We start from the raw sequence: 21586 nt of genomic DNA on the forward strand, positions 1-21586 counted from the left end.
CCCACAGTCACGGCGCCCCCACTGACAATCTCGCAGAAGAATAAAGAATAAAATCATTCAGTGTTTGTGTTTGCCAGGGTTATAACCAATATTTTTTAACTTTATTAATCTTCACCCAAGAACATGTATTTTTTTAATTTTAGAGTGAGGGAAAAGGTGGGAGAAAGACAGGGATAGAAACATCAATGTGAGAGAGACGCATCAATTGCTTGCCTTCTGTATGTGCCCTGACAGGACCGAACCCACAGCCTAGGCATGTGCCCTGATGGGGAATCTAACCCACAATCTCAGTTTGCAGGATGACACCCAACTAACTGAGCCACACAGAACAGGGCCAGTCAGTATTTTATGCCATGGCATTTATGGACAAAAATCCAGCTGGCTCATCCCTAAGAAATGAACTAATGAAAGAGGGGAAAAAAGGAAGTTTCTCGTCAACGTCTCCTTCACAGACACAGAGCAGCCTCCTGGCTTGCTCTGGACCCGGGCTCAAGTGTCCAAACTGTTGCTGCTGCTGCCGCAGCACAGCAGGGGGTGGCCTCTCAGCACAGTGTCCCCCTGGGCTGCTGGGTAGGAAACAGGTGGCTGCATCCCAATCCTTCTCCCCTCAGGATGACAACAGCTCTTACTCCTAGACTTTTCCCACGGTGCCCACTTCCTCCCTGCCTGACCCCCACCTGCGCATGGAATCTGCGCAGAGACCAGATTCGCTGTGGGCGCTGTGCGAGGCGCTGTGCGAGGCTGGCCCCAGCCCCGAGCAGGGAAGGGCCTCCTGCGTTGGGTGAACCCAGCTGGGAGCTCGCTGCACACACCCGTCGCTGGCTGGGCGTTTCTCTGGAGGGGGCGGTTCCCACAGTCCTCCCTCGGAGTGAGCTGACCAAGTGCAACTTTTCTCCTGCAGACGCCAGTTGCTCCAAGGTCCCGTTTTCTGGCCTGAGGCATGCATTATTTTTTCATAACGGATGAAAGTTCTAGAAGCATGTTCTGAAAGAGACAGGAAACAAAACAGACTCATAGGGCTTGCGAAAGTCAGTCCTGCCCACCCACTTGGGACTCTTCGTTTGGCACAAATACCAAGGACCCATCACAACCGGCTGCAGGAGACAGTTCTCCCTGCATTGCCTCAGAGGAGCACCATTCGGGAGGTCCCATTGCCTAAATCCCACCTGCCACCTCCTCCTCTTTCTCCAGGTGTTGTTTTGTCAAAAATCTAGGGCCCAAACTAAAAAGCCCAATTTTCCTAGCTCCATCTTTGCCCACTCTGCAAATAGCCAGATTTCTGGCATTGTAAAATGTGGAAGAGAAAACTGATCCAAATGTGGAATGATCCATTTTGTAATGATCTATCCTTAATCCTAAAAAGATGCTAAACTTAGGGTTCCTCGCCCAGGAAGAGCAAATGGCAGCAAAGAGATATTGGAGAAAAAGCTTGGGTTGGGTCAGACAGGCGAAGCCCATGGCAGAAGCCTATGGCAGAGTCTAGACCACAGCCAGGCCCTTAATAAATTGTGTGTCTCTTCCTCAGAGTCTTTGGTAACTGATATATCACGTAGAACTTCTCAGTCAAGGAGTTCAATAAATTATGACAACCCATGCTCTAACACCTATCTGATAATTCTTGTTAATGATGCTGAGTCAAAAAAGACCTTCCCAAATGAGACAAAGAACTTAGAAGTAACAGAGATTTTAGATTTGATACAGTAAAAAATTTAGAATGCCATAAATAGAGATAAGAGACAAGCAGGCTGAAAATTTTATTATATATATAGAAAAAAGAGTTAATATAACACTGTATGAGTTTCTAGGAATCAGAAGAAAGACAAATATTCCAGCAGAAAAACAGACAAGGACAATTCATGGTAAAAATATAGATGGCCCCTTGGCCAGTATGGCTCAGTTGGTTGGTTAGAGCATCATTCTGTACACCAAAAGATTGTGGGTTTGATTCCCGGTCAGGGAGCCTGCAAGAGGCAACCAGTTGATATTTCTCTCTCTCTTGCTCTCTCTCTCTCTCTCTGTCTCTCTCCCCTAGCCCCTTTCTCCTCTCTCTAAAAGCAATGAAAAAAATGTCCTCGGGTAAGAAAAAAAATACAGATGGCACCCTGGCTGGTGTGACTCGGTGGATCTAGTGTTGGCCTTTGAACCGAAAGATCACAGGTTCAATTCCCAGTCAGGGCACATGCCTGGACTGTGGGCCACATCCCCAGTTGGGGGCATGCTAGAGGCAACTGATCAATATTTTTCTCACACATCAATGTTTCTCTTTCCCTCCCTCTCCCTTCCTTCCCCTCTCTCTAAAAGTAAAATAAAAAGTCTTTCAAAAAATACAGGTGGCAAATAAACATATGAACGAACTTCCTTGTAATCACAGTAAAGTAAATTAAAACAAGGGGGGAAACAAGCAAACAATAAATAGATAAGTAAGTAAAACAAAAGGAAACATTTTTAGCCCATTAGACTGGATCAGGGGAGATAGTGTCTGCTAGTGGCGAGAGCGTGGCGAAAGAGGTGCTGCTGTGCTCAGAAGGAAGGGGATACACGTCGCTCAGCTTGACAGCATCCATCACCGAGTAAAATATGCAAGCCCACTACAACCAATAATCCCACTTCCAGGTACCCTTCAAAGCTACATGCATGGAACAGTCACTGAGACACTGCAGTAGGAAAAAAGGTGCACTGGCTGAATGGCCGTCGAGCCCCTCATGGTGCATCCACACCGTGGAAAGGCCGGAGTTAACATAACACTGAGGCGGTGCCACGGATGCCGACATGGAAAGATCCCTGAGACCTATCATGATTTGAGCAAAAGCAAATTGCAGAGACATCTCTGTACTGTGATCACATTTATATTTTTAAAAACAAATAAGACATGTGGGCACACGTATTTGTCTCCAAAGATGGATCCAGAATGCACCGAGGAAGGATGGGGGACACAGCTCATGCTGTTCACAGCAGTTGTCTTCAGGGAAAGAAGGGGGAACTGACTCCAGGAGACAGAATGAGAAGAGGTGAACCCTCTCATGGTCAAGTTCACATTTTACCCTGTGTTCTTTTATATGGCTTGAATGTATTTCAATGAGCATGAATTACTTGAACTTGAAAAACGGTAAATAAAGGGGGGGGTGGAACACCCTGTTCTTCCAAACCATCGATGGTGGTGCCCCTGCTCTAACATGCTTCTTTCTGCCTGGGCCACTGCAAGCCTCCTAGCTGGTCCCCCTGACTGCACCCCTACCCCTTGCCTTAGTCTGTTCAGGCCATTATAACCAGGTACCACAGACAGGAGCACTGTCCCTTAAACTGAAAGATTGCAGGTTTGATTTCCAGTCAGGACCATGTCTCAGTTGCTGGTCCAGTCCCGGTCCTGGTCAGGGCGCATACAGGGAAGCAACATTCTCTCTCCCTCCTTCTCTCTCTTTCTCTCCCCACCCTTTTTTCAAATTTAAAAAAAGAACATAAATTTATTTTTCAAGTTCTGGAGGCTGGAAAGTCTGATTGAGTCCTAAAATTCTGCCCTCTAGGACCTAAAACAGTGTAAAAATCAGTTTACAGTCTGTATAAAAAGTGGATGGCCCTAACCCTGTCTGCTGCACTAATTTCTGCTGAAGACCCTTCTGTTTACAAGAAGCGTGATATGCCAGCCCAGTCCCAGCACTTGGACCTGGCAGCCGCGGCCTCAATCCCGAGACTCCCCTGCATGTGGGGAGCGAAGTGGCCTGTGGACTCCGTAAGAGGCTTGGGGAAGAGTGACCATAGGCTCAGCGGCCGAAGGCACTGTTCCGCATTCTTAGAAACATAAAACACAGGGAAGAACGAGGAAGATAAAAACTAGAGTCTAGCATTTTATCTCCTGTTCTCCAGGCTGGAGATTTTCATCCTTCTTTATCTCACAGCACATATAAACTAATGGCTAAAATTCTGCAACACACCAAAAAATATATTTTTTTGGCTGATCAGACAAAAAGTAGGTATAATGTTGACTCACTCACACCAGATGGCAATTGTTGTGTTGGCTGTTGTCACTCATTTTTTATTTGACAATCTAAGGGAAAGGGGGTTCGCCCCTAATTAGTCAGGTATTGCAGGCTTAAAAAGTTATTGTGACTGACTAGTGTGGCTCAGGGGGTTGGGTGTCATCCTGCAAATCAAAGGATCACCAATTAGATTCCTGCTCAGGCCACATGCCTGGGTTGAGAGCCAGGTCCCCAGCTGGGGGTGTGCAAGAGGCAACTGATCGATGTTTCTCTTGCCCATTATGTCTCTCTCCCTTTCCTTCTCTCTCCCTTCCCCTTTCTCTAATAATAAATAAATATTAAATAAATACATGAAATATTAGTAATAATGAATTCTTGTGGCACACCAGCTGAAAATCACTACTCAAGACTCCTGAGCATGGCTAACTTCTCTCCCAGAAGATAATCTGAAGAATTTTTAAAGTCCGCCTCAACTAAACATTGCCATCTCTCCCTCATTCTCTGCCCATACAAGGCCTCCTCCCCCATGGAAGGAGTTACAAGAAAGGGAACATGATAAAAATAGTCTTCTAGAGCCCTGGCTGGTACAGCTCAGTGGATGGAGTGTGGGCCTGAGAACAAAAACCGTCTTCTTGACTCCCCAAACGCAGATAAGAAGGAGGAGACACCTACAAGGTTAGTCTAAAAAGTGGTTCCCAGCCTTGGCTGCACATTGCCATCACCGTGGGGGGTGAAAAAAGCTGATTCTGCCTCCCATCTCCCAAGATTGTAGTTTGTTTGGGATTGATAGATCCTGGGCATGCAAAAAAAAATTTTATGTTCCCAGATGACTGTAATTTGTAGGCAGAGTTGAGAAGCCAGCTGTGGTTTGGCGTAGGGGCCCCAATGCCCACACATCAATGCTGAACTCCATCTCCTAGGTCACTGACAAGAAATGAGCGTCAGTTTGAGAGAAGCGTTTTAGGAAAAATCCAGGTAGGATGATTCATCCTCGAGTTATGGCTTTACTGCAGTAGCAAAATATCTTTAAATTCATAGGAGATATGAAACTGAGTTAGAAGGACTTATTATTAACACAAAGAATGAATCAAAGGAAAGCCCTGGCTGGTGTAGCTCAGTGGATTGAGCTGCGGGCCTGCAAACCAGATGATCGAGGTTTGATTCCCTGTCAGGGCAGAAGCCTGGGTTGCAGGCCAGTTCCCAGCAGGGGACTCACGAGAGGCAACCATACATTGATATTTCTCTCCCTCTCTCCTTCCCTTCCCCTCTAAATATAAATAAATAAATAATATTTTTAAAAAGAATATGTATCCGCGTGCAGTGGGACGAAACGCGTGGGCCCGGTGACGGCAGCAACTGTGGCACTGGTGAGGGCCGTGGCGGCAGGCGGCGGACAGGACGCCATAGTCCCTCTTTGACCCCGCCCCCACATACAGCGTCACAACCCAGCGACTTAGTTGCCCTGCAATACCAGTGAGAGCCATCGTCCCTCTTTGACCCCGCCCCCACATACAACGTCACAACCCAGCGACTGAGTTGCCCTGTTCTAGTGAACACTTTAGGGCTCTGATCCTGCTATGGAACAGGCACGAACAACCCAAAAGATGGCACAAGAAGAACTCAAAGTCCCAGAGCCAATAACTCTAAGTGACCGAGAAATTGCCAGCCTCTCAGAAGCACAATTCAGGACACTATTTATCAGGATGCTCACAGAACTGGTTGATTATAGTCACAAATTAGAGGAACAAAGTTACAAATTAGAGGAACGTGTGAGGGCNAAAGGGACTTATCTAAGAAAAAGAAGATGAAAAAGATGAACAGTGAAAGGACAGCAAACACACAGTTATTAACAACCACACCTAAAACAAAAGCAAACCAAGAAGACAGCTAGATCAGGAGTGGAACCATAGAAATGAAGAACACATGGAGGGTTAGAAACAGGGGGGTGGGAGGGGGAGAAGAGGGGAGAAGGCACAGAAAATAGCATAGATGGTAGGTAGAAAATAGATAGGGGGGAGGGCGAGAATAGTGGGGGAAATATAGAATCCAAAGAATGTGAGACACATGGTTATAAACTAAGGGGGGGAGAATGGTGGGGGAGGGAGGGTGTGGGTGGAGGGGATTGAAGGGGGGGAATAGAACAACTGTAATGGTATGATCAATAAAATATATTTAAAAAAAAGAATATGTATCATGTAAATTATATTTTTTAAAAAAGAATGAATCAAAGGAAAAAGCAGGTGTGTGACCTCAAGCAAGTGAGTTTAATGGGGAAGTCCCCATTCTAAACTTGGAAGAGTTTTTTTTTTTTTTCATGATAAACAACTGTCAGGAGCAGTGGGTAAAGTGTCATTCTTTTTCCCAGAATTGAAAAGAATTCACAATAAATACCCATTATGTCTTACAGTGGTCACAGAATATTTATTCCATGGTGGCTTTTCAGAGAATGAAATTAAAATCAATACAATATTGATTTTAGTCTTTATGAAATATGTCCCCAAATATTTGTATATGACTTTTAAACCCCAGAGCTATTAAAACACTAGAGTACCCCTCCTTCCTTGGTGAGACGAGAGCAACTCAAGGTCACCAACGACCCCTCCTCGGGCCCGTTCTCCACACTGTGACGGAAAGAGGTCTCTGAAGTGCGGCTCTGACCCAGGCACCCCTCTGCTGCACGTCCTTTCTCAGTCCTCCATCACCCGCCCTCAAGGCCTCCATCTCCCTTCTCCAGCCTCCCTGTCTGCACAGCCTTCCTACTGCTCTGTGCCCCAGCCAGATGTGAGTCCCCAGAGAGCCCTGCTGTGCCACACCTCAAGGCTTTGTCTGCATGGCCCCCTTGATTGGGGTGGCCACTCCCAGGTACCCCAGTTCACTAGGTCTAGAAAACTCTTCACATCCTTGAAGACTCAGTTCAAGGCACTTCAACTGTGAAACTTTTAGAAAATGTGGTACATATATGCAATGGAATATTACTTGGTCATAAAAAAGAAAGAAACCTGACCATTTGTGACAGCATGGATGAACCTAGAGGGTATTACGCTAAGTGAAATAAGTCAAATACCATATGACTTCACTTATTTTTAAAAAATAAAATAAGTGAACAAACAAAACAGAAACAAACTTGTAGACACAGAGAACAAATGGATGGTTGCCAGGCGGGAGGAGGTTGGGTAAAAAAGTGAAGGGATTAAAAAGTACTAATTAGCAGTTACAAAAAAGTCATGGAGGTGTAAAGCACAGCCTAGGGAATAGAACTAATACATTGTAATGACTATGTACAGTGCCAGGTAGGCACTAGACTTATCAAAGGCAATCACTTTGTAAGTTATATAAATGTCTAACCACTATGCTGTACACCTGAGACTAATATAATATTAAGTGTCAACTGCAATTGAAAAATTAAAAAACTACGAAGGTTTTTCTGCCCCATCCAAAAAAGTGACAACTCCCTCCTTTGCCCAAACCCCCAAGATGCACTTTACACTTAATCACATTTGCATGTTTACTTCTCTAAGTGTCCCGCCCAGATTCTGAGCCCTTTGATGGCATAGATGCCATCTTATCCATTTACACACCCAGCACCTAAAAGTCAGGCTGATATAAAGTAAGTTTTCAATTAAGCTTATTTTATGAATTGGGTTTGACTGAATTTATTGAATGGATTCATTTAAACCTCCACAAATTAACCTCCCTCTCCTCCTCACCCTCTCTCTCAACACAAACATAGGCACACCACAAAAGAGGAAAGAGGAGGCTAAGAAGGAGCCCAAGCGGAACACCTCTTCCAACAGTTCCCGGATCAGTCAGCCTGTCTTTACTCACCATTGAGGTTCTGTGCCCAGTGGCTGAAGGCAGAAGCGAGGGGCTGTTCTCCTGGTATGGGGAGTCTAAGTGAGAGCTATGCTGGGCACTGGAGCTTCCTGAGTCACTGTGAAGCTCTCCTTTTTCAGACATCAATCTGGACAGAAAGCTGGCCTTTCGACCACCCGAGCGAGGTCTGTCTGTCCAGACCCCACTCTCTCTCGGGCTGCCATCGCTGTCTCTGCAGTGACTGTGCAGACCTGTGAGAGGCTCCCCTGAGGGCTGCGAGTCCTGGGACTGCCCTCTGGTTCCTATCGCATAGGATGGACAGTGCCTTGGAGCCGTGGGCATACCTAGCCAGGACTGGGACCTTGCAGTCTGCGTGCCAAAGGAGGAATGATCTGGTTGCTGTCCCGGGTGCTGAATTCTAACGCAGTCATCCCACAGACAGGGGCTGTGGGCGTGGAGCTGTCCGCTGTGCTGATCCCTCTCAGCCCAGTCATTTTTACCACCGCAGGTGTCTACCTCAAGTTGCTTGGCCTGTGGGGTTTGCCACAAGGTTTTAGACTTCGGCACAGTCACTTGGGTGACTTGTTGCTGACTATTGGCTTGGGGTACAAAGATTCTTTCAGACAAGGGGGAGGAAATCATACACTGCTGGGTCACTGAATATTTTTTCAAATGAAATGGAGGGCCCCTTTCATCCTCCACGCCGTCAGTGCCTGACTTGTCATAAAGTGCCCTCATGATTTTCCTGATCCCCAGGTGAAATATTTCTAGCACATTAAGGAACAGAGAGATGGCTGCAATGCTGTGCATAAAGAGCATAAAAATGGTCTTCTCTGTGGGCCTGGATACAAAGCAATCCACTGCATTGGGGCATGGAGGTTGAGTGCATTTGTAGAGGGAGTACATTTGAAACCCATAGAGAACATACTGGCCTATCATAAACCCTACTTCCAGCACAGATCTGATCAAGATGTGTAAGACATAAGTACGCAGTAGACATCCTTTCAGAGGGACTTTGTGGATCCTCTTCTGTTCCTCTAACCTCCTCAGTTGTCGATCTATCCTTTGTTGCTCCTCCAATTCAAGCCCTGGCTTCTCCATGTGGGCTCTAAGGTGTGACTTTTTCCTCTGTCTCTCCTTTTCAAAGGCCCTGAGTCTATAAAGGGCATGGCCCATATACACCAGAGAGGGAGAAGACACGAAGATGATCTGTAAGACCCAGAATCTGATCAAAGAGATAGGGAATGCATGGTCATAACAGACATTGTTGCAACCTGGCTGCTGGGTGTTGCAGGCAAATGCTGACTGTTCATCATCCCAGACATCTTCAGCAGCCACACCAAGTACCAGCATTCGGAAAATGAAGAGGATGGTCAGCCAGATTTTCCCCACTATGGTTGAGTGAGAGTGAACTTCCTCTAGAATGCCACCCAATAAGTTCCAATCCCCCATGGTAAGAAGACTAACGTCTGAAATAAAAAAAATAAAACATACAAAGGCGGAGGTTAATAACATCCATGGATGTAATATAGAAAGGCTCAGGCTCAGCAAAATAGCAGGTTCTTTTTTTATTTCAGTAAAGCTATGAAAGGGTTTCCAGCCCTAATATTTGCAACCCATGCTTGATGAGATAGGATGGTTCCAAAGAATATCAGGGGTTTTTTTTGGGGGGGGGGACAAAAAAACTAAAGGCCCTCCTCAATCTGATCCCATTTCCTTCCTATCCTTTTCTCTCCCACACAACCTTGACTGTCATTTTAGCATATTCATTGGCCCTTGTATTCATACAGTGCCATCCATCCCATAATTTTGCTCACTTGTCAACCCATCTGCGATGCCCCATTTACCACACATCCTACATGATCTTTAATATGTCTTACCGTGGCACTGTAATTAAAGTGAGTTGTGTGATGGCTGTGTCTTATGTCCCCTTTCCTTGGAAAGTGTGTCCTTCACAGAGAAAAAATGTGCAAGATATAAGTACACAGAGGGACTATCTATAGCATTTTTGGTCTTTGCATACAGACAGCATCAATAAATGATAGCGGACTGAATTGTCTTTTCATTGTAAAACTCATTCTTCTCACTGGAGTAGTCATCAATAGAAAAACAAAAGTCCTCATTATATATTATCCATGGCTCCCACTGCAAGACTAAAAGTACAAGGAAAACAGAAATCAGTCAAATAAACCCTCAGAAACTGGCATGGAATAGCAGTAAAGACCAAGAAGGCACAGAAACAGTAACAGCAATAAGACATAAGATTACCTCCAAAAAGCATGTTTTCATGGAAGTTTGCTGTCTTAGAAGAAAAGTGAATATAAATTGCTTCTCTAGCAAGCCTTGGATTTGGGAAAGAATTAAGGCATAGCTGACATGAACGAGTTATTTAGTTTACCCTGAAAAAAATCCGTGTTTTTCAAGGTTCAATGAGGTTAAAATACTTGGTAGGTTAAAATCTCATAAGATGTGGAAGACTTCCAAATATAAAATATATGGAGGAAAAATAGGAAAGTGTTATTATGTCAAAACAAATAGTAAAAACAATTGTCTCCTTCTATAATTTATTCCTTCAATATTTACCAAAATCTTTTTTTTAAAGATTTTATTTATTTACCTTTAAAGGGGAAGGAGAGAGAGAGAAACATCAGTGTATGGTTGCCTTTTGTGTGTCCCCTGCTGGGAGTTGGCCTGCAGGCAACCGGCCTGCAACCCAGGCATGTGCCCTGACTGGGAATCGAACCGTGATCCTCTGGTTCACAGGCCCATGCTCAATCCACTGAGCTATGCCAGCCAGGACCTTATTTACTAAAATCTTAATAGCACCTATTAGATGTCAGGAAATTCAGCAATGAACAAGATACACCTGGCCCAGCCCTCCCAGTACTTAGCACTCCCACCAACATATAAAATGGACATATAGTGAAAAAAAGCAAATGAGTATCAAAACAAAATTACAAGAGCAAAAACATAAAAAAAAATTCCTACTTATCTGCAAACACAAATACAGGGTTGGGCAAAAGTAGGTGTATAGTCGTGAGTATGCAAAACAGTGTGCTCTTGTATTATTAATTAATTATTGTATTATTTTCCATAGGAACGAGTATAGGCCTACTTTTTCCCCACCTTGTATAAATTCTGGATAAAGTGTTAAATCTAAAAAAAGTAAACTGTGAAAGTATTAAAATAAAATGTAAAAGAATACTTTACCATCTCGAAGTAGAGAAAGGCTTTCTAAGCACATCAATGACACAAATTATAATTGGAAAAAACATAGATTCTTACCCAATGAAACTAAATGGCAGAGTGGAAATGGCCATAAAAAAGAATGGAATCTTACCATTTGTGACAGCATGGGTGGACCTAGAGGGTTATTCTAAGTGAAGTCAGGCAGACAGAGAAAGACAAATACCACATGATTTCATTTCTATGCAGAATCTAAAGAACAAAACAAACCAACAAAGAAACAGATTCAGAGGGGAGAGGTTGGGGTGGGTGAAAAAGGTAAAGGGATTGAGAAGTACAGATTGATCGTTACAGACTATTCACAAGGATGTAACGTACAGCACAGGGAATATGGTCAAAATATTGTAACAACTGCGTATGGTTCTAGGTGGACAGTTGAAGAATCGGGGGAGCACTTTGTAAATTCTGATTGTCTAACCACAATGCTGTGCACCTGAAACCAATATAAAATCATACTGAATGTCAGCTGTCATTGAAAAATAAAATTCAGCCCTGGCTGGCGTAGCTCAGTGGATTGAGCATGGGCCTGTGAATCAGACGATCGCGGTTCGATTCCCAGTCAGGGCACATGCCTGGGTTGCAGGCCAGTTCCCTGCAGGCCAACTCCCAGCAGGGGACACATGAAAGGCAACCATACATTGATGTTTCTCTCCCTCTCTCCTTCCCCTCTAAAGATAAAATAAATAAAATCTAAAAAAAAAAGAAAATTCAAAAAATTTTAAGTGGCAATGTCCAGAAAGCACTTGGCTCCAGAGAACAACAACAACAGAACAGTCGTTTATCTCTGGCAAACCAGAGATAAACATTTAAACATTTGTGAACAGTCCCTGAATAGGGAGATGAGAGCACTCGGGAACTAGAAAGAAAAGCGAGGCAATGACAGAAACCTGAGAAATACCATGGGGAAAAATGTCTACACATGAAAATAGGAAATGGCTCGAGAGAGAAAGAGGGGAAACATGAGGGTCATGCCGCTGAAACCAAAGCAGGATGGAGCTTCAAGGAGAGAACAGTTGCCAGGGCCAAACACCCATGCACATACCGCTATTTAAGTGTAGCACTAGTGGGATACGCCATACTCATGGAGTCACACCCTCAGTTACCATTTGTGAAGATGCCAATTCTCCCCAAATCAGTGGATCCACAGGTTCAGTGTGAGACTGTGTATCACTGAGCAAAACGAAATCAGGCAAATGTACGTAATTATGTGTGCATATATAGGATGTATATGCATGTGATTACATGAGCATGGAGGGAAAAGAGCGTAAGGACACACACCAGGAAGTTGCTGTGGGTGACTGGAGGCCTGTGGGAGGTGACGAGAAAGGAGGGGGAATTCGGAGGAAGAGGGGGGAGGCAAAAAGAAAATGGCTCTTCTTCTAAAGCTGCACGGCTGATTCTGATCCCAGGCAATCCGTCTGTGTAAATGTATACCTGTATGTGCACGCATGTATATAGACAACGTTTAAAATAAAATTAAAAAATAGATTCTCTCCGAATTTGAAGGGGGTATTAATGAGACTTTTATCTTTTACTCCATGTACTTGTAAATTGCTTAAAATTCAAAAATTAACAATGTAGTCATATAAAGTACTCCCAAATAAAAATTGGATTTAAAAATTTTGGACTTGTACCTCATTAACTGAAACAAGAATTTACTAAGTCCTCTCATCCCTCACTGAGTTCAGTTCATTTCCCATAGTCATTCACTTAAAAACTTCTGACCATTAGTCTTTGTTACAAAATAACTTTAACACTGAAAAAAATCTAGAGCTTCTATTTTATATAAAAACTCTAAGGTGAAAAAGCTAACTCATGTCATTAACTTATTCTCTACTTGACTTAAATTATTTAATACTTCCTTTTGCCACTGTATCCTTAAAAATTTGAAAAGTATTACTTTTAAACACCGAGTAAAAGAGAACTAGGCCAACATGAAAAACAGAAATACAATCGTTCATACTGGCATGCAAAGGCCAGATCCTTTAGACAAATATTCCTGTTTACTAAAAATAACTACTTTTTGCCATTAAACGACTATAGTTCCTAGAAATATTGTTGAATTTTCTTTTATTATCAAATATTAATCTAGCATTTCCTTTGTAAAAAGCTGGTGTTTCTTTCCTAAATTTTATGTTACATCTTATCTTTTTATCCCCACAGGGATTTCCTGTAGTTCTATAAACGAGAAAACCCACATATTTACCACTTACCTTACAGGTGGACCCCAAAAATGACTGAGCTCAGAAAACCTGAAGGAGGGACCATGTGTGGCTACTTAGTGGGACAGCGGCTGCTGGCTGCAGACATAAAGCGTCTGCTCAGCTGGCCGGGGGGCCCGTCCAGAATGAGCACAGCAGCTTCGATCGATGGAGTCCACCCTAGTCCTCTCCCGAGGTCAACATGGCCTTTGGTGTCTTGCGATTCTCTTGCATTGTTTCTTTCTAACTGACACCATGCTGCAGCCAGTCTTGGTGTATCATATTTGAAAGTGAAAAGTGAAACAAATTAGAATTTTCCTTTATTATTTGGGAATGGTTACAGCGATCTGTCGATTAATTGCTCTAAGAATCGATGTCACAGATCAATGGGTCATGTCCGATTTTGTCAACAGCTGCCTCGGGTGAGTCTAGCTTCATCAAATGTGAACAAGTAATAATGGAGGGACAAGCCAACCCCCAGGGTTCCTGCAGATCATGCTGTGCTGGAAAGAGAAGCGTCCAAACGAGATGAAGCATTTTTAGACCATGGAGGGGGGCTGCGCCTGTCTGTAGATCACATGTTCTATTAGGCTGACATAGACAGCTCAAGAACACTTTTTTCTAAGTAGAGAATCTGAAAGCGACAGAGGCACAGACTAGGTGACTCTCCCATACCTTCACCCCAAGCTCTCCGCAGGCAATCAGCACACTAAGGGGTGAGCACCACTGCCACAGAGAACAAGATTTTTCAACATTCCCACTGCCACTCTCGGAAAGTTATGCTGAATGTAGGACAGAGTCACTGGCACGCCCAAGACACACTTGGAGAGGCAACAGGGAACAGAAATGTTAGAGAGAGTAACTGTCCCAGGATAGAAAAGCAAAAGATGAAGATGCACGCGGGTGCCAGTTCCACTAGCTGCTGCCTTTGTGCTAGTCAATGGGGCTGATACGCGTCAGGCCACTTCATTCACCTGGTGATGGAAGAGCGAGCTGTTGGCCTTCTACAGAGCGTCTGTAAAGCATTTAGGGTTGTGAAAGCCAACATAACACTAAAGGGAGAGGAAGTCATGTACACAGACAGGAGCAACAGCTGGAGAGGAAAGTTCATCCGTGTCAAGTCCCTCATCTCATCTGCTAAGGATACTCAAAGGCACCTTCAATGGGAAAACAAGGGTTTCCAGGAGAAATGCCATTATGGCATTTTACACATTTTCTCTTCAAAAAAACCTCATTTCAACCTGGACCGGTGTGGCTCAATTAGTTAGTTGGGTGCCATCCCGCAAAGCAAAAGGTCACTGGTTCAATTCCTGGTAAGGGCACATGCCTGGGTTGCAGGTTCGGTCCCTGTCAGGGCACGCATGAGGGGTAACCAATCGATGTTTCTCTCCCTTTCTCTCTCCCTTCCACCCCCACTTAAAAAAAAAGTTCCCATCGTGTATGTACCTCTTACAGAGAATAGAAATAAAAAAGAACTTCATTTCATGAAGCTAGCCTAACAACCTAGGTAATGAAATCTGACAAGACATGATTTTGTCATGTCTTAAGAACATTTTTAGGTCAATCTGGTCAAAAAAAAAAAAAAAACATTGCAGACTATCCTAAACAAACCATTAGCAAACCAACTCTAACATTCCATAAAGAGTATATAATATATTAACATTAGGCTTATTCTAAGATTACAAGGTTCACATAATATTTTTAAAAATCAATGTGATATACCACATTCACAAAATAAAGGGAGAAATTATTGATAAAAATAAACATCCATTCATAATCTTTTTTTCTTAAAAACTTGGGGTTTCTATTTGTCTTTTTCAGAATCTCTCAATTTTTGAGGGACAAGGTACCCCACCTTCAGATAATCCAGACCCAGTTCCCTTACCTCTCTCTGCCTTGTTAGTTCTGGAAATGTTCTGTGCCATCTCTACACAGACGGAGACAAAGGAAATGACAAAGTAGCTTCTCTTTGTCCTTCAGATCCACTTTTGACTCCTCTCATTGTGCTTCCTGCTCATTCATGATCTTCCTTTACAAATATTTTGTTTGTTTATTTATTTTAGAAAGAGGGGAAGTGAGGGAGAGAAAGAAACATCGACTGGTTGCCTCCTGTACGTGCCCCGACCAAGACTGAACCCACAACCCAGGCATGCACCCGGACCAGGAATCAAACCAGTGACATCTGTTTGCAGGACAATGCCCAACCCACTGAACTATTTGACCTTTTACCTTTTTCCTTTTGGCTCAGTCTCTCCACCCCCTAACCTCCCCACCCCTACTAGCTTTCATCCTGCTCTCCATCGAGACTGTCCCCATTTTCCTCATTAGTTATTTCTTCCTTACATCCCATATATCAGTGAAATCATGTGGTATTTGTCTTCCTCTGATTGGTTTATTTCACTTAGCACAATGTTCTCCAGGTCACACTGTCACAAAGGGTAAAATTTTCTTTATTGGCCAAGTAGTATTCCATTATGTCAATGTCCTGTAGTTATATCCATTCATCTATTGATGGACACATGGGCTGCTTCCAAATCTTGGTGATTGTAAATAACACTGCAATGAACATAGTGGTGCTTACATTCTTTCAAAATTAGTGTTTGGGGTTCCTTCAGACATATTCCCAGAAGTGGGATCACTGGGTCAAAAGGCAGATCCATTTTTAGTTTTTTGAGGTATCTGTATACTGCTTTCCACAGTGGCTACACCAACTTTGTGCACTTTTCTGAGTGACATACTTCACTTTTAAAAGTTCAACATTTTTATAGCTATACCTTCATCCTAACAAGGCAAGAACTTTAACATCCTTACGGTCCCTTGACCTTCATCATGTTGATATTGTTTTAAAATTCTGGTTTATTATTAATATACTTCCTTTTTTATCCTTCTCCTCCTATACACCCGTTACCAAAATATCCCACCACTCTTAACCCCCAGCTCTTTTATCTCCTGGACTTCTTTTTGTTAAGTGTTTTCTCAAAAACTGTTTACAACATGGATCTCCGAATGGTAAATCTTAGTATTTTTAAGCCCTTATATTTGAGTAACAATATAAACCGATGTAAAATATTAGGTCCAGTACTTCAAAAACACTTTCTTACAGCTAGTATTGCTCTTGAAAAGACTGAGATCAACCTAATTTACTGTTTAAAAGCTTTTAGATTTTTCTCATTATCTTTTGATACTTTTTTAAAGATTTATTTATTTTTAGGGAGAAGAGAAAAGAGGGAAACATGATGTATAAGAAAAACAGTGATCAGTCGTCTCCCTCACGCTCCCAACTGGGGACCTGACCCGAAACTCAAGCATGTGCCCTGCCCAGGAATCAAACCAGAGACCTTTCAGTTTGTGGTGACACCCGGCCCATTGAGCTATGCTTATCAGGGCTCATTGTCTTTGATACTCTTAATTTCACTGTATGACTAGATGGAGGTACTTCCTTCTCTGTCTCTGGACATTCTATGGCCCTTCAATCTTTTGCTTCCTCTTCTGGACCTCTTTTGTTACCTGAACATTGGCACATCTTCTGTCCATTATCTCACTTAAATCTACATTCATATTTACTATTTGGTTATCTTTTTTTTCCTTTCTTTCCAGGAGTTTCTCAATCTGAATTTCCAACTCACTAATTCATTCTTCAGTTTTATCCATTTCATTTTTACTGCATTTCACTGTTAAAGTTTTTACATTTATACTTATTTCTTATTCTTGTGTCACACTACCAAAATCTTCCTTTTAAAAAAATGTTTATTGGCTTAAAACTTTTTTCTTTTACTGATTTTAGAGAGAGGAAAAGGGAGGGAGAAGGAGAGGGAGAGAAACATCAATCAGTTACATCCTGCATGTGCCCCAGCTGGGGACCAAACCTGCAACCCAGTCATGTGCCCCAACCATGAATTGAACCAGTGACCTTGTGGTTTACAGAAAATGTCCAACCAACTTAGCTACACCAGCCAGGGCTGCGTTTATTGACTTTATTTTTAATTCCTGATGGCCTTGTTTTCCTTTGAATCACTGGCACCTTAGTTGTCCCTTTACTTTGGCTTGTGAACTCATTTAACCTGGTGGTACGGGCCTTTCTGAGTGACATTACACACTGGGCAAGAACTGAAAGCCAGCCCTCTAGGCTATGTTGGAGGTTCAAAGAGAGGAAAGAAAATAAGCAATGGGGTGGACAGCCGAGGGACTACAAAACCAGTTAATTATTTCAGTTTGTTCTCTACCAGTGTCCTCCAGATGAGGGCTTCCCCTTCAGACACCATAGAAAAAATGATAATTTCCTAAGGCACTTCTGGGCCTAGATAATAACCAGTTCTATAATCTGGAGAGGGAAAAACAAACAATAATGCTCAAGGTAGTCAATCTTTACTTATTTTCTCCAAATCTTCACCCAAAAGAGCTTCCTGTGCTGCCCTGACGTTATCTGTGAAGACGCCTGCAGTGAGGTCTGGTTCACAGTTTCAGAAGCTGTGCTGAGAAAGCAGAAAGAGGCAACTGGTTTTCTCTAATGAATCTACTCACTGAAATTCAGCAACCCACACCCCTACCTAGAACCATTGCACGATCACTTTGCATGTCCCCCAGGAGTTTCACCTTTTTTCACTCTTATCCAAACACAGTAAAAAAATACTTCTAATCAAACTATAACAGAACTTTATATGGTTTTATTTATACATTACTGATATCCAAAGCAAACTTTATACAAAAAGTTTTATACAGATAAAAAAAATTATTGGCTAGGCAAAGCCATTTATGTGTATGATACACACAAACACAGATACACAAAGTATTTTACATCATTTTAAGTATACATATTTACAGATACACTATTTAAATTACTTTACAATTTACCAAAATGAGAGGCAATTAGAAAACCAAATAAAAATATATGAAAACAAGGTAAATAATGGTTAATTTTTAATGCTACAAAACTATTTTTAAATATCTAGAAAAACTCATTTCTTTGAAATATCAAAACTAAGGTCTCAATATTATATTGTTGTTGCTTTTATCTCAATAACAAGTTATAACCTGTTTAAAAATAAGTATCTTGACCAATAACCAATAAGCAAATCAGACTGATGACTGGAACAAGCTGACTTGAGATTAGAGTCAGCAAGTTATAGCAAATATAGATTATCTAGTAAGCAAATGTCGTGAAACTGCCCTCTGCACCCTCATTCAGAACATGAGGAACTCCAAGCTCCTGTGCAGTAAGCATTATCAATTTAGACTCCCGGGAATTCAGCTTATCTGTAATGTAAGAAAATGCTAAAGTTATGATTCTATTTTTATATGACCATTTCATAAGTGTTGTTCCTTTAAATGAGTTCCACATAGTTAATACTGATGTTAAAGCTTCATGAAATAAGTTTGGAAACTTGATCATTACACTTTCCAGTTTTAGTATATGTGCTGCCAAAGCGAGCATCATTGCACTTTGATTTTGAAAACAATTTAATGAGACTTTAATACTTGGGGGGGGGGGGGGGGTCAGTTAAGAGACAAACCAGGAATGAAATAACACATTAATTGAGCTATTACACAAGCAAATAAAATCTCAGGTATCAAATTCAATAAAAGATTTATAATGAAATTTGGAAATTTTAAACTAATAAGCATCGCTTCCAAATACAAGTTAATTCTTCCATGAATGCACATTATCTTCATAAGAGAATGGAAGTCACATTTTAAGATAATATTCAGGTAAAACAAAAAATTTGGTTTAATTTCTTAAAGGTAGTGAAAATTTTAAAGCACAGCAAATCTGAAAAACAATGTCATTGTTGCCTTAAACTATTTTTAAAGGTTCTTTAGACTAAGCTTTTTTTTCTAATTCCCCATTATTAAATCTCACATTCTAAATTGTATAAATAGAATTTTAACTTCACAATAAACTACCAAATATCTTCTGAAGATCTCATTAGCAAACTAGCTGTTTTGAGAGGATACTGAAATTAATAGTTTCCTCTCAAATTACTTTTGACATTTACATTACTTTTGAAACTACATTACATATAGACATTTATATATAAAATGTCTATGTAAAAGATATATCCAGTCTAGAAGTAGATTTATAACTCAAAATGTATTAAGAACCCATTCACACTGAGGTCTATGGCCAAATATGGTTCCTATTCCAATTAGATTTAATTTGAACTTAATTTAATTTAAAACTGGGTGTTTTGCATTTAAATAATTATGACTACAAATTGACTGAAAAAGTGTTATGTTAAATATCTTTACAATTTTTCTTATGTGAAGTCCAAATATGTAAGCAACTGACTTCTTACAAAGAAAATCCTGCTGATAAACATTGTTATCTTAACAAACCTGTACAAAAATGGCCCTAAAAAACTGAGGAAACATGTCTGTCCACATTATTAATAATTTTACAAGGTAAATCATGTCATCTGTTCAGATGACAATGGATTTAATGTTTTAAATGTCTATTTTTATATTTCAGACGATTTTAGCACTAATTTAAAATATAGTCCTGGCCCAGTGGCTCAGTTGGTTGGAGCATCATCCCAGGCACCATAAAATATATATATTTTTTAAATGTATGCAAAAAATATTAAATTATGAGTGCACAGAATTCATTGCCTGTGAAACATTGTTATTCAAGAACACTTATTTTTCATTTATAAAAATGTTTCTTATGAATCATCAAATGGGACTTCCCCCACCTTAGACTCATCAGCAGTCAGAAGGTTAAGGAGGGTTGCCATGGTGATGTAAACTGCAACTGAGCACCTCCTGTGGATGTGGTGACCTTAGATTACTACGAACAATCATCCTCCAAGCTGTGAATGAAGCAGGAAATCAACTGGATGTCTCTCACCCACTACTCACATCTTCAATGACTAACACTCCACTGACTGCAGTTACAGTATCTAATATTTATTTTATGAGTCTCCTGTAGTATAACCATTAACTACCTGCATTTTGACTTTTCAAAGAGCTTCAATAGCTGCTGGAATCTTTCTGAGACCTGGAAAGTTAAAAGTGAGTGTTAATTATAAATATCTCAATAAGATTTTTAAAAAACCTATAAGGACTATTTTCATAAAACATCTAAAGAAAGTTACTGTTAATAATAAAGAAATAAAGTAACACCTAGAAGAGTAAGTATCTTCATACTAAGGTGACTGCTAGTTTAACTTTTCACTATTCAACTTTTTTAATTGGAGTGACACTGGTTAATAAAATTATATAGGTTTCAGGTATATAATTCCATAATACATCATCTGTATATTGTATTGTGTGTTCATCACCCCAAGTCAAGTCTCAATATTAACCTTTCTTAAACAAGTAAACATTACAAAATTGTTTGAGGTCAAATTGGTAAGACAAAAGAAAAAAAATAGAACTGTTCTTCCACAATCACCAAGTTTTTAACAGTCCCACATGAACAGCCATACTTTTAAAGAAGTATTTATATATTTTAAACATGTTAAAACTGAAGTCTAGGTATTTAGAGTAGTGACATCTGGCCCTCTGGCATGGCTCAATTGGTAGAGAATTGCCAGTTCAATTCCCAGGCAGGGCACATGCCTGGGTTGTAGGCTGGTTCCCAACTGCGGTGCCCATGAGGCAACTGATCAATGTTTCTATTGCACATCAATGTTTTTCTCTTTCTCTGTCTCCCTCCCTTCCCCTCTAAAAATAAAAAATAAAATCTTTAAAAAATAGACTAGTAACATCTGTGAAACTACAGAGATATAGAACTTGCAAAGTTACCTGAGATGAATTTTTATTCAACTTGGCAGCTACATAAGAAAATGTTTTCATTGATGGCCCACTTTTCTGACACTCCATTAAAATTTCCCGGTCATCATTTCTATGGAGGGAAAATGTTATTTAGCTTTTGTAGATTACAGCAGAAAGCTAACAAAATCTCCACTGCCTTAATGTCCACTAATAGGTGACATTTTTATTACAACCCATAGAAAAAAGAAAGTGTACTTCACAACATGGAAAATGGTTACCTCTGAGAAATAAAGTTATGGATGATTTTTAGCTCTAAGCTCATATGTATTTCCAAAATTTTATAAACATACTGATTATTCTAATGACAAAAGTATAGGTTTTTAATTTTATTTTAAAAACGAGGGCCTAACCATGACAGACTCAATATAAGCAAAAGAACAAACGTAAAATAGAATCCAAACCTTTCAATTCCCTGTCTTTTATTACAGTCTCTGAGACTTTCCTATGCTGTTAAGTTACCTGAAATTCAACAAAATTCAGCTTCCTTCCTTATGCATTCTAGTTAAGTTTGAAGATCATGAACCACTGAGTCCAATGGCTCCCTTGTCTTAAACGAGGTCTTTAAATCTGTATTTCTTT

At 41.0% G+C, this 21586-nt stretch overlaps 2 protein-coding genes across 5 annotated transcripts in view; both read right to left on the reverse strand.

The window, feature by feature from the left end:
* Positions 1-775: 775 nt before the first annotated feature.
* On the reverse strand, positions 776-9742 carry GJA10 (gap junction protein alpha 10). 2 transcript variants are annotated; one of them, XM_037039279.1, is made up of 3 exons: positions 9668-9742; positions 7800-9256; positions 776-984 (listed from the first exon to the last, which is right to left on the reverse strand). In XM_037039279.1, exons 2-3 carry the CDS (start codon positions 9237-9239, stop codon positions 946-948), a joined length of 1479 nt encoding a protein of 492 aa, XP_036895174.1. In that variant the 5' UTR covers positions 9240-9256; positions 9668-9742; the 3' UTR covers positions 776-945. The 2 variants fall into 2 exon arrangements, with proteins under 2 accessions (XP_036895174.1, XP_036895173.1); XM_037039278.1 differs by lacking the exon at positions 776-984 and having other exon boundaries at positions 7385-9256.
* Positions 9743-15082: 5340 nt separating this feature from the next.
* CASP8AP2 (caspase 8 associated protein 2) overlaps positions 15083-21586 on the reverse strand; it is a 30233-nt gene continuing 23729 nt past the window's right edge. The window contains exons 9-11 of one of the 3 annotated variants that reach the window (XM_037039275.1): positions 20978-21077; positions 20176-20228; positions 15083-15263 (exon numbers count right to left, since the gene is read on the reverse strand). In XM_037039275.1, the coding sequence (XP_036895170.1) occupies positions 15233-15263; positions 20176-20228; positions 20978-21077 (184 nt within the window). In that variant the 3' untranslated portion in view covers positions 15083-15232. Of the gene's footprint in view, positions 15264-17876; positions 18488-19781; positions 20229-20977; positions 21078-21586 lie in introns of those variants that run through there. The other 2 variants (XM_037039277.1, XM_037039276.1) reach the window with 2 other exon arrangements.

This window comes from Sturnira hondurensis, unplaced genomic scaffold, assembly GCF_014824575.4.
Source record: "Sturnira hondurensis isolate 20B ecotype Veracruz unplaced genomic scaffold, ASM1482457v3 Scaffold0025370, whole genome shotgun sequence".
NCBI lineage: Eukaryota > Metazoa > Chordata > Mammalia > Chiroptera > Phyllostomidae > Sturnira > Sturnira hondurensis.

What these genes read in the sequence shown, in the direction of transcription:
- GJA10 (XM_037039278.1), bottom strand. Translation starts at nt 9,239, where the DNA reads ATGGGGGATTGGAACTTATTGGGTGGCATTCTAGAGGAAGTTCACTCT.